The following is a 13,131-nucleotide window of genomic DNA, read 5'->3' as shown; positions in this document are numbered from 1 at the left end:
TATCCAAGGATGATTTGTCCATATTGTGTCATTGTGTTGCTTATTTATTTATGTATTTTATTGGTAAAGTTACAATTTTTGGCAATTAAATAATCATTTAAGATAGGAGACTAATAATTAGTGATTGTAATAGTATTTTTCACACCAACAATTTAAATCAATATATAAATAGACATTAAACTTTTATTATACCAAAATAGTTTGTGATTGAAGTGTTGTTCTTTTGTTCTACTATAACCTTTTGGTTTTAGATTTCCATAACCATTGTTCTCACTTCTATCAAAGTATTGTAAACTAATTAGATATTGATTCTCCTCATATAATTTAATAAAGAAGTCAAAACAAGAATATGGACTTTTATGCGTTGTTAAATGTGTCGTTATTGAGATGCTTAACTGCTCAAATTGTCTTTGGATCTCAGCACTCTTGTTATACTGCTTTTAATATAAAAATAATTTGATATTCTTTATAATGTTTAATTCATATGTATTCTTAAAAGCTTTTAACCGGATTTAAAATAATCTATTTTCTATTTTGTATATCAAAAATTCCTGAAATAAATTTGATTTTTTTCGGCTTTCCTACTAATTATTAAAAGGTAACAATACAAGATTTCATATCATTCTCATCAGTTGAATGTCTAGATGGAAGTAATGTCAAAGACCATATTTTTAATTAAAAGGTGTTGTGTACCTCTTTATACCAGCTTTGTTAGCAGCTCTTTATACATCCAAGCTCAACATGAAAATCAACTATATATCCAAGAGTAAGGAGGAAGAATTTTGCAAGCATCCAAGAACTGTACCAAAGTCATTTGATTCTTCCTTGGGCGTTCAATTACAAATGATTTGGGGCTCTTCAAAGATCTCATTCATAGACTTGGACGTAACTACTGTCCACTTGTAATCCTTCAATGTCAGAAGTCTTATCGATCTTGCTAATTATTGAAGATTGAAATCCCTCTTCCTTCCAACATTGAATGCAAAAGCAGATCAATACAAGTCAGGATAAAAGATAAAGCGAACACCAACAAAATGAAAAACTATTGAAACCCAGAAGATAGAATCTCAGCATGCTTTAACTTTGAAAGCCTTGGATGTCAACATGCAGCAACAATCATTACAATTCCGCCAGAAGACACCCTGACTCAACTCTTCTTCATTTTCTCTCAAAGAGTAGCTTTGATTACGAAAACTTCCAGACTATCACAAGTCAACTAACTGTCGTTGCATTTACAGCTTGCTACTTAAATGGAACAAAGACTGGAAAGTGTACTTGCACCCACAGAAACTGCTGCTATATCAGCTGCCTCTAGCAATTTCGATGTGATTTCCGACGCCGAGAGCGGGAACTAGGGAATAACAAGTGTCTAATTTGTTTCTTTGCGGCATTTTCTGTAGTAACCTGCAGAGAATTTTGAAAAAGAAAAATATAGCATTTGGTTGTGTCATTATGTTTCTATGAATATCATTTTACACATACACAAAACACACTGAAAATGATCCTTAAATGCTACTAAATTCAGCAAAAGGAAAAGTAAAAACTCGGGTAAAGAGACGTGAAATATGGTTAACGTTGCTCTTTTATGTCCCGGTCAAGTCAGATACAATCTAAGACCCAACTGAGGAAGTCTACAAAAGCTTTTATTTGATTTACATTAAAAACTGTTTAAAAATTTTGTAAACATATTTCTTGATGTCGTGACCAAGCAATGAGCAAACCAAACTCCCATAATCCATCCAAACTAGAGAACCGAGAGAGAGAGAGAGAGCTTAGCTCATGAAGCTGCATCAGCCTTCTCCCCAAAAGGAATATTGTGCCAATGTGAGTAAAACGTCTATTTATACAAGCTGCAAGTTGCCCTGCTCTCCTATCAAATGCTCTGCTATCCTGAAAAGGCTCACAAAGGCTAGGGTCATAAACATTCTCAGTTGTTCAGCTCTCTTTATATATTGAATACATCTGCAAGCTTTATATGGGTTACAAATGCTGGGATCATAAACTCTGTCAGTTCTCTGGCTGTCCCAGCTAGAATCAAAGAAAGTAGACAACATTAGCTGGTATAAAAATTAAAAGTGTATGTTGTTAGGGAAGCAACAAAACACCAGCTTTTGAGTTTGGAAAAAACAGCCAGCAAGACGGGCAGAATAGAGAATAGATGTCATGTTGGCAATAAATAATATGTTGAGTTACAATAGATGAGGTAGTAATATTCTAGATTTGTCTTGGTAGTTCTTACCATAAAATGAACAGCTTAGTACCTAGCCCAATGAAGTCTGGGATTATATATAGTCAGTCCAAGCTCCTGCTTAGCTTCATATGAGGAGAATTTGTAGTATTTTGCTTATTAATTGAACTCTAATTTTTCCTTGTGATCTGGTACCAGGTGCCAGACGAACAACAGATACCAAGATGGATTTTAATGCCATCAATGGAAGCGATTTGTAAGAGAGTAAACAACAATAATAAGATGTTGAATCAAAGAGAACTAAAAAGACAAAACGGTGATATATTTTAAAATCATAGCAGATGATTGCATTATGCAGAGTTGTCTCCACAGCAACAAAATGATCAAGATGTTGAATCAAAGAGAACTAAAAAGACAAACACAGCAACATATTTCAAATTCATAACAAGATCATATCGAGTTGTTTCCACAATTGAGATAATATTTGGTAAGGCACAAAAATGACCGTCTTTGAAAATCTATGCATAACTAGATACAATCCTTGTCATGTTCTTGATAGTAAGTTAACCACTAAGGATGACGAAGAAAATTGATTAACAAATTCTATTTGATGCCAGCAAAGGGCTACAATTCCTTGGCCTCTAATAGTCAGCTTAATAATTGCCCAGGCAGTACAGGATCTAATGTATTTGCAACATTTGTAAGATTTGACTCTGTGTAGCCACCCAAGACTAAAATGACTGAAAAAAACAAGAACAAAAATTTAGAGATGAATAAAATGAGCACTCCCTTGTACTGGACACACTTGGGAACTAGTGAACTAGCCAAGGGAGAGGTAGGTGCTGTTATATAGAAAAATAAGGGCAAACAATTCCAGTAGCAATAAGTCCCAACTGCACAAAATAGGCAAGAGATTTACCTACCTGGTAAATTTCAAATTACATTGTTGCACCTACCCAAGTATAGAGAAGCAAATAGTTATGGGGGTGACAAATATATATCCAAAAGAGGGTGTCAGATTCAACTACCCAAAGACAGGTGCAAGTCATGTATAATTGATGAATTATATCGAAAGAAAAAATTTAAAAAGCTGCACTAACACGCCCCCAAGTGTACCTTAGATGGGTGAAAATACAAATATGCAAACCCCCAAGTCCCAGCTACAAGGCCGTACTAGGTACCCAGGTAAAAAAATGATCTCTCAGGAATGGAAAAAGAAGAAAAACCAAAACTCCTCCCAAAAAGAGAGAAAAAAAAGTTCCCCCACACAAGCAAGAATCTTGTCCAAGGATGAAGTCCTCTCTAAAATAGAGAGGAGGTTATGTAGCTTCCCACAAGTAGTTAATAGTGCCAGTGGTTGATGCTCAAAACTGAATGTAAAAGACAGTCCATGATCATCAAACAATGTTCCTCCCTTTTGGAAGAAATAAAACCAAATCTGCATGAAGAAAGTCTTCCCATTCCTAAAAGGAATATGAGGGAAGAAAGAGAGAAATGTATGAAGTTACTGAAAACTGCTCATGTGTCTCCATGTCAATGATTAAAGGTGCCACAAACAAATCAAGAATTTAATGCCTCCCTCATAAAAGTGACGATTCAAAATCTGGTGCAGATGAATATGGAATAAGATCCAAAGATAAAGATATCTCCTCTAAAAATAAACATGCCTCAACTGTTCCACACGAATCTCCAAGCCATCTCCTCTAAAGATAAAGATGCCTCCTCAAATGTTCCTCATGAATCTTAAAGCCACTATCAAACTATAACAAATGGTAAAAAGGTGAAAAGGGAATGAGGGGGTTTAAATGTGCCCTAATAATATTTCAAGAATTAACTCCACTATGGAGAAGATGAATATCATGAATGATGTCTCCCAAATCTCAAATATGTGACTCTACAAACGAAGATGAGATGTCTAGCAGGAATATGGCCCAAAGAGCTAGATAAGGAAGACCAATGTGAGCTTCTGCATTACTATAATGTTATCTAAAAACTTTTTTAAATGAGTAGGAGAGGGAATACAAGGCTCAAGAACAAGATCAAATTGTGAATAACCAGGTCCAAGTAGCCAAATTCTTCTCAAAATCAATGCTCATGATAGAGATTTTATCAACAACCAAAGGATCAACAGTCAACCGTCATCAAGTGCAAAGTCTGACCAAATATTTAACCAAGATGCATGATCAACCATCGTAATAAATTTTATCTCCTTTCTTTCCAAGTCTCTGTAATATCCCAACTTTCAAGTCATCTTGCAGAGTGGTTGGCACCAATTTTTGGAGTCAATGTCAGCCAGTTTGGAGGGGGTCTTTGATGTCACCAATGAGCTCAGAGGATGTATTGGTGTTAAAAGACACTTTCTAAAGTGATTTGGGACAGCTCGTCCAAGATGCACTATTTTTAGTAAATGTCAATTTCAGTGTTATTCGGTTAGTTGAGAGTCTGAGCTGATTCCTATTTTGAGCAGTTACTATATATAGTAACTGCTATTTCCGTTACTGGTCTTAGTTCAATCTCTCTTCAGCTTCAACATGCAGTATCTTCAGTTTTGGGATTTGTACAGCCAAAGTTTGTTGGCCATTTTAGAAAGCCATGAGGAATGCCAATAGGGGTAGTGTACAGATTTATATTTCTAGTTTTTCTCAACAGGCTCCTATATATTATTATTTAATGGTTAATTATAGTCCAAAGCTTTATTATAAAAATAACGTTATTATTGAAGTTAAATATAATGTTTTATGTTTTTTCAATAAATTTAAAGTGTGTTTATGTGGATGTCTAAATAAGAGTTATAAACTGGCTTTTTTGACGCCTAGGCAATTGTAAGGAGTTAAATAAAATGTTTTATGGATATAGGTGTCAGTATAAGGAGACGATTATGAATGGAAATTTGAGGAAGTCATTTCATATACTCGACTTCTTTTTATTTCTCTCTGAGAAGCTTGAGAGCTTTGGCCATGATTTGGTATGAATAATTCCAGGATATTAATCTAATTTTAGACTGCAGCATTTCTAGACAAGATTGTCATGTTTTGCCCTTGTGTGGATGTACTTTCAGACTTCTATATTCTGGCTTATGACGGCAGAGTTATCATCAGAATTTCAGACTTATGGTGTGCATTTATTGCTCATATATTGTGCATCTCGTGTTGTATTTCATCTCTAATATTGAGTGAACCATGTGGTACAATAATTTGATATGTTACATATTATTTATTTGCTGTTATTGTCTGATTAGTCTAGAAATGAAAAAATAAAATCAGAAAAGAAGGGCAATATAAGGGTGTGATATTACAGTCTTGAATGACAGCTATGTCAGCCCTAATGATTAACTACATACATACATAAATACATACAATTGTGATTGCAAGATCCAAATCCAAGATAATATTATTGAGGAAAGATTTATTAGATAAGATGTAAACTTGACCCTAATTTGTTGCAATTGTGATTTTACAATAAATTCTAGGAAGAAGACATCGCAATTGGTACCAGAGCATCTTTCCTGCCATCTTGTGAAAGGTAGTTGATGCAAACTAGCCAAAGGGCTCATAAGGATTTAGAAAGAGACAAAAGAAAGCTTGAGGCTACCAACCATCCTAACCAAACAACCCCATGCATGAACAAACGAACAGTGAGTTAAGGGCCTTCATGGAAGGAACTGCTCAAATCCCTCAAACTCTCATGGAATAAAATGAGAGGAATGAAAGAACTACCCAAATCCTCCTCCAAGCCATTCAAAATATTTGCAATGGAAAAGATGTTGAATTTTGTAGCTGCGATAGAGATCTTTATCTCTCCGAAATATGAACGTTATTACCATTATTGTTATGTTCAGCTGAAAAGGACACTTATGTTTAATTGTAATATTAAATGTAAATGACGTGTCATTAACATGCATTGAGGCATGAATATTCGATGAGTCGTAATTAATTATAGGAATCTCAAGAGACCTTCGGTTATCATGTGAAGAGTCTCTCCTATTGTTATATATTTGCATCAAGCAAAGGATATTGTACACTCGAACATTTTCATTATCAATAAAGATTTTTTGTGTTGTGTGGCTGGGTTTTTCCCTTCAATCTCGAAGGGTTTTCCTAGGATAATTCTGATGTTCTTTGTTTCAGTTTTTTCTCTTTTCGTATTGTTGATTATCTTTATGGATTTCTAGGCTCTAGTTCTAACATGGTATCAAAGCCAAGTTCTTTTGATATTAGCATCAAGAAATCTCTCTCTTATATTTGCGGTTCAATCTTGGTCATGATCTATTTTTATTTTTGGCTCTATGTGTGATCCAAGCTCTATTTTCTGGGCTTCATGATTGCCAATGCATGTTGGATTTGTTTGTATTGACAATCTCTTGGCATCATAGAGGAATGTGTATCTTCAATCTCAGAAGACCATGCTTGGGATAGTTTTAATCACATATTTAGAAGAGGCAAAAGAAGATGTAATGGAAGGTTTGTCTCGAGCATGGTGAACCTGTGAGGAAGCAAAGTCGTGGGTTGTTGATAGAAAGATTGGGGTGCAGAAATAGAAGTTGAAATCCTATTAATGTGAGGGAATAGGTCGGAGGTTTCATAGAAGAAGGATGCAAATGACAGAGACATGTCAAAGATTGGAATTTATGACATTAAGAGCTTTGAGCAATTGCAGTATGCATGATCTATTGGCATAAATATATTCTCATTTTCTTGTTTTAACTAATGTATTCATCGTGACATGTTTTGGCATGAGTTTTTGGGCAAACAAATCCTCCTCAGTAACGCATCATGGACTCTCTAAATGTCTGCATGTTTCTAGGCAAGCCTGGCTTCTACAGTTACAGAACTAAGTCATTTTTCTATCTATGGCAATGATATCTGTGTCTTCGTAAATCTTTTCAAGCAATGAGTATTCCTCGATAAAGCAAAGCCTTTGTAACGGCAAGGCAGATTGAATATTTCACCATCTTAGTTAATGTTTAACGCACCCATCGACAGCTTGGGAAGTCTCTTCTATTCACAACGTGTGTCTAAGGAATGTCAGGTCACATTGAATAAAAAATTTGGATATCTACTGAAAGCTCTTTGGGCTTATGAACTATGCAACCCTAGCCGGATCATTATTGCAGAGTTTTTCAATGTAAAATGTTGGTGCATGAATCCTTGGGCAATGAATACCTTCAAGGATTTGAGTGGCATGAGCTTGCAAGGAGGATGCGAGTGTAATAAATTGCATGGGAGTGAGACTCTACCCTGCTATTTTTTTTCCCCCTCATACATTGGCGCAAGGGCAAGATTTTGAGCGGTGAAGAGTATAGTGAGTCGAGGGTGTACACTATGTGCCTTTGGAACTGCGTTTGATTCTTAGGAGTTCCTTGTCTATTCACCTTTGGTCAACCTTATTGTTTGCCAGGACGTGGGATTTTCTTGACAATTTAGATAGTGAATATCATTGTTACTATTCGAAAACTGAAGCTTGTATGTTAGACTGAGCAGTTTCCTTGTTATTACTACTGCTATATTGGAATATTGTTTTAGCTAGCTGTATGAGACTATCTTTGTCTAGAATTAAATTTGCACGGGCAACATTTGTCTTTAAATTGCAATATATAGTTCCATCGTATTTGACACGGAGGTGAAGGTAGACTCATAATCTGCAAGCATCATAAGGCATCTGTTTATTCAAGCAAGCTGGTCACAATTTTTTGTTTAGTGAAACTGCATGCATGGCATGTATTATCTTTGTTTAGCAATGGTATACCTCAAAGACAATACATTTGGATTCACGTCAATGGTTTGAAGAATCGTTGTAAGAATATGTATATTGGGAGTCACTGACAACATTTCACCTAGACATACATCGCATGGTTGAATCTGCAAAACACCCTTCGACTAAAGTTATCCCTAGACCCGTATGATATGGTTTTATGAGTTTACAACCTAAGCTTTTGTCATTTGGCAGTATTGGGTTTTGTTTTGTTCGCATTCAAATATCGTCTAGGATTTAAATCTCCATTACCTTGCATGGAATTGAAGAGATAAGTATTCTTATAATGCTATAAGATTTACATTAGCTGTAGAGGCATCATTCTGAATCTCTTTGTGTATGTATGAAATTAGCCCATAAAGAGATGAGTATTTATGATTAGATTGCTAAAAAGAGATTATTTTTAGCATTGATAGTTGATTTAATAATCTCTCTTGGTTGCAAGATACAACAAGATAAGGTTTATAGCTCTAGAGGGAGATGTTGAGCTTTAGAAAGAGATTTTAGTTTCAGAGGAGGCTGCATAATTAAGAGGAAGTGTTTCAGAAATCCCCTTCATTCTCATTTATGATTGTGATGCTTGGTCTATGTAAAATCTGAGACTTAAATGGAACCAAGTCTTGCTTTTATTATGCCTATTTCTATTCTTGTGTGAATAAATGAAATTGTAAGATCAGCTATGATAATTCCTTCACTATGCGATAGTGAACATCATGTTGAGAGAGTCCATGATGTCATCACTTTGAGAAATTCCGTGATGGGAGTTGGATGTCATGTTGGGAGATTCCATGACAGTTCACATTGAGAGTCCGTGAATAAAGGCTTAGCTGTGAGTCTTATAAATCTTTTCATGTTGAGTGATTCCATGAATATGAGTCATTGTTACAGGTTTTCATGTTGAGCGATTCCATGAATGAGTCATTGTTACAGGTTTCATGTTGAGTGATTCCATGAATATGATTCATTGTTCCATGGGTTCATGTTGAGTAACTCCATGAATTATGTTTTGAATTCGTATGATCAGAATTTATCATTGACATTTTTTGGTTGCAGCTTTATGTGACTATTCAGCTAAAGATCTCTCTCTTGCTATGAGGGAGTGTTGAACTTTGTAGCTGCAATAAACATCTTTATCTCTCCAAAATATGAACGTTATTACCGTTATTGTTAGTTCAGCTGAAAATGACACTTATATTTAATTGTAATATTAAATGTAAATGACATGTGTCATTAACATAAATCAAGGCATGAATATTTGATGAGTTGTAATCAATTATAGAAGTTGTGGGAATCTCAAGAGACCTTCGATTATCATGTGAAGAGTCTCTCCTATTGTTATATATCTGCATGAAGCAAAGGATATTGTACACTCGAACATTTTCATTATCAATAAAGATTTTTTGTGTTGTGTGGCTAGGTTTTTCCCTTCAATCTCGAAGGGTATTCCCAGGATAATTCTAGTGTTCTTTGTTTTAGTTTTTTCTCTTTTCTTATTGCTGGTTATCTTTATGGATTTCTGGGCTCTAGTTCTAACAAAAGATACCAACTCCAAGCACTTCGAGAAAAATTATAATATCTCCTCAAGGGTATCCAACCCTAGGAAAAAGGAATTCCCTTTACACCTAGGGATGAACAAAAGAAGAAGAAGAAGCAAACACTCCACCCATGAATAATGTTGATAAAATTGTACAAGCACACTCTAGACTTGCCCCCAAAATTTAGAAGAAATATCTCTTTCACAGATTATTGTGATGCCCCAATGAAAGCTGCCCCTAATAAGAAAAGAAAGGGGCAACCCAATAAGGACCTAAAGGAAAGGGTGAGTAAAGTAACCCTTCCTAGCTTTTATGATCAAGAAAATCCATGACACATTCATGGGTCCAACAGTTGGACAATTATCTTTCACTAAGCCCCGTGATAGAGGAAAATGCCATACAATTTGCTGCACTCCATTTGAGAGGAACAACCCATGAGTGATGGCATCATGGCCTTAATACCTAAGGCCACCAATACATAACTACATATGAAAAATTTACACACAAACTCATCAAAAGATTTGATCAAAGGCACCCACAATGGTATTTTAAATAATCAACTCAACTAAAGCAGCAAGTTCACCACCAAAGTCCAAAAAGTGGTCATCATGGTACTAGAAATCTCTCAAGAGAGAGTTGCTTACCTATTTGTGGAGGAACTGAAGGAATCAATCAAAAGTATTGTAAGTGCCTTGGATAATATCGAATCATTCCCCATAGATGATATGGGTAGAGTAATATGCAAGAAGCAATTTATTTAAAGGTAGAATCACTTGAAGGAGCGATCTCATTTGTTGGAGTTTGTAGCTGCAATAGAAATCTTTATCTCTGGGAGTTAATTCCATTATAGCCACCTGCAGCTGAAAATGACATTTATGATAATTGTAATATTAAATATAAAGATATATCATTCATCATGTGTTAAGGCATGGAAATACAAAGAGTTGTATTTGTAATAAAGAGTTATGTTTTGAAAATTGAAGAGACCTTCAATTGTAATGTGAAGACTCTCTTTATGTTATATATATCACATCAAGCTAAAGACGTTGTACACTTGAATTTTATGACCAATAAAATGATATTTTTTTGTGTGGCTGGGTTTTCCCCTTCATTCCAGAAGGGTTTTCCCAGGGTATTTCTGGTGTTGATATATTTTGTTTTTGTTTTCCTTATTGTTGTTCATATTTGTTTTCTGAGCTAAATCCATAAGGGTGTTAAGGAGCGATTCCATAAAGACAATGATTGAAATTTTACAAACAACCATATGCTTGGAATCGATTAGTATAAAGGAACAATTACTTCAAAAATAAAATATGAAAAGACATCAATCTCCTAGGAAGCCATAATCACTAAAAGAGACATGTCCTTTGTAATCCAAGAAGGGGAATATAAATACATCCAAATCAACTCAACAACATCATCATTTGGGCAGTAAATACAACTGTAGTCTCTATCAACACTCATCCAAGAAAGACAACAGTCCATAGAAGGAGCATAATCCAAGCCTTTGAACATATTCAGAAATTCATTACATATGCAGAAATATAAGTAGGCTACCAAGATCGAATAGCCAGCGCCACATTAAATATTAGGGCATGATCTCAGATCGAAAAAGAGAATACACTCAATCAATAGACAACAGTCAGAAATTGCAATCTAACCATACATTCAAAATTATAAATAATCGTATTTGTCAATTTTATATATATATATAAGTACATATATAGATCTTGTGTGTGAGATTAATACTTAAGTGTGTGACTCATTGATAGAAAATAAATATACACACTATCAAAAATCCACCTTACAAGAGAGAGGACCTAAGGTGCAAGAGAGGGGTGGTGAGCAGGCTCATAAGTAGGTTGTCCTAGAAGGACCGTTACAGCCCAGGACATTGAGGGCACTTATAGAGGCAAGTAAGCCCTTACAACATCCACTTTTACTCCACAAGACAGCAACTGTTTGTAGGGAGACGAGACATGGTTGGGAAAGCAAGAACAAGCTGCCAAGAAAGAGGGTTATGGTAGACATCCACTCTAAGACTTCATTTAGAAAAGGCTTCGGGCAGACCCGTCATATTTCTTCCCCCAATGTGTTTATACTCTGAATATAATGCAGCATGGCTAACCCTAATGATTAAATATGCATGTGTGTGTGTATTGAATGTCTTTCATGTTGTGATTGTAGGAGCCAAATCCAAGATTGTATTATTGAGGAATGATTTAATCAGTAAGTTGTATCCTTGACCCCAATTGTTGCAATTGCAATTTTAGGGGAAAAAATAGGAATGGGAGATCTCACTATTCCAGATGGCAAGCAATCTTTCAAAGCCAAACATAAGCAAGAGTAGCAAGTGCAGGGATAGAAAATCTGAAGCAGAAAAAACTAAGAATAGAATCTTTGGATTCTATGCATAATGGAACTCAGTGGGCAGTGGAAGCACTCCTCACTAGAAGCAAACAAAAACAAAATAAAAGGCTGATTCTTGAGTTCAAGCATAATTTGGTTGAGCTGATTTCCTTAGCAGTAGTGATGGTCTTTGTCTCGTTGAGTAATTCTTTATGTCTTCTTATCCTCGAATTCAGATTTGAAGCTTTATTATTTTTTGGTTGACTGTGCTATATGGGAGAGGGCCCACAATCCACAGTTACTAATTTAAAAAAACTTTAAAGACAAGGCCATTAGGATTTTACAATGTTATCATTTTAACTAATGCACAAGTTGGGTTCATGAACCAAATGAACAATGTCTTTAGAAACTATTTGGATGTGCTTTTACTTGTCTTTTTGGATGGTGCTAACACACTCCAAAAATGAAGAAGAGCACTTACATGAGCTAAAGTTCGTGTTACAATGGTTCGGAGAGCATAATATCTAAAATAAATTATTAAAGTGTGTATTCTTTCAAAGAGAAGTGCATTGAACAGGTCAAGCCCAACAAATATAAGAGCAATAGTAGAGTGACTAGCACCTAGGATTGTCCATGAGATGTGCAAATTTATGGGTTCAACTGACGAAGCATAAATCTGCAAAACAATCCCGATTAATCTTGAATCTTGGAGCTTGTCGATTTTTACCTTGAAACAAGCCCAATTCATGAAAAAATTGTTGGACCAATTTCAACCCTTTTGCATTTAAAGCAAATTAAAATCCCTTGAAATGGCAAAATAACATTAAAAAATCATTGTAAAACCTTCAAAACCCTATTAAAAGCTCTCAAAAATGATAAGTCACTTAGAAATAGGGTTGATTCCAAGACAGAAGTAAAGTCAATGAGGAATCCCCAGGAAAAAAAAATTTAATTATGCCCCTTTTGTTTTATTCCTAACCTCTGAAAAACCCTAATCAAAGGAGCACATGGAGCAATGATGGTCATCAACGAAATTTGCAATGGCCTCAATCATCCTAACTTGTCAAAGGCATGTGATGTAGTGTCGAAGAAGCTATTGAATATCCATTGCCCCATTGATTTTGATGAGATCAACTATATAATAATTATTATCTATTAATATTAAAATTATAATTATTGTACTTATGGATTGCCCTTTAATGGGGAAGCAGCGAGCCCCTATAGTTTATTATTAATATTATAAAGCAGTTTCAAAATTTTAATTATTATTGAGTATTAAAATATATTAAAAGCATAGAAGCAAATAAT

The 13,131-nt window shown here is 35.0% G+C and overlaps 1 protein-coding gene across 8 annotated transcripts in view; it reads right to left on the bottom strand.

The window, feature by feature from the left end:
• Positions 1-651: 651 nt before the first annotated feature.
• LOC149562465 (uncharacterized protein At3g49140-like) overlaps positions 652-13,131 on the bottom strand; it is a 96,052-nt gene continuing 83,572 nt past the window's right edge. For 3 of the 8 annotated variants that reach the window (XM_089825951.1, XM_089825953.1, XM_089825950.1), the window contains one exon: positions 652-1,404. In XM_089825951.1, the coding sequence (XP_089682077.1) occupies positions 1,312-1,404 (93 nt within the window). In that variant the 3' untranslated portion in view covers positions 652-1,311. Of the gene's footprint in view, positions 1,405-10,118; positions 10,335-13,131 lie in introns of all 8 variants that reach the window. The other 5 variants (XR_016363949.1, XR_016363947.1, XR_016363951.1 and 2 more) reach the window with 3 other exon arrangements.

This window comes from Cupressus sempervirens, chromosome 4 (assembly GCF_028749045.1).
Source record: "Cupressus sempervirens isolate cs-2001-9-10 chromosome 4, ASM2874904v1, whole genome shotgun sequence".
In the NCBI taxonomy this organism is placed as follows: Eukaryota; Viridiplantae; Streptophyta; class Pinopsida; order Cupressales; family Cupressaceae; genus Cupressus; species Cupressus sempervirens.
This window is presented reverse-complemented; position numbering and strand designations above follow the sequence as displayed.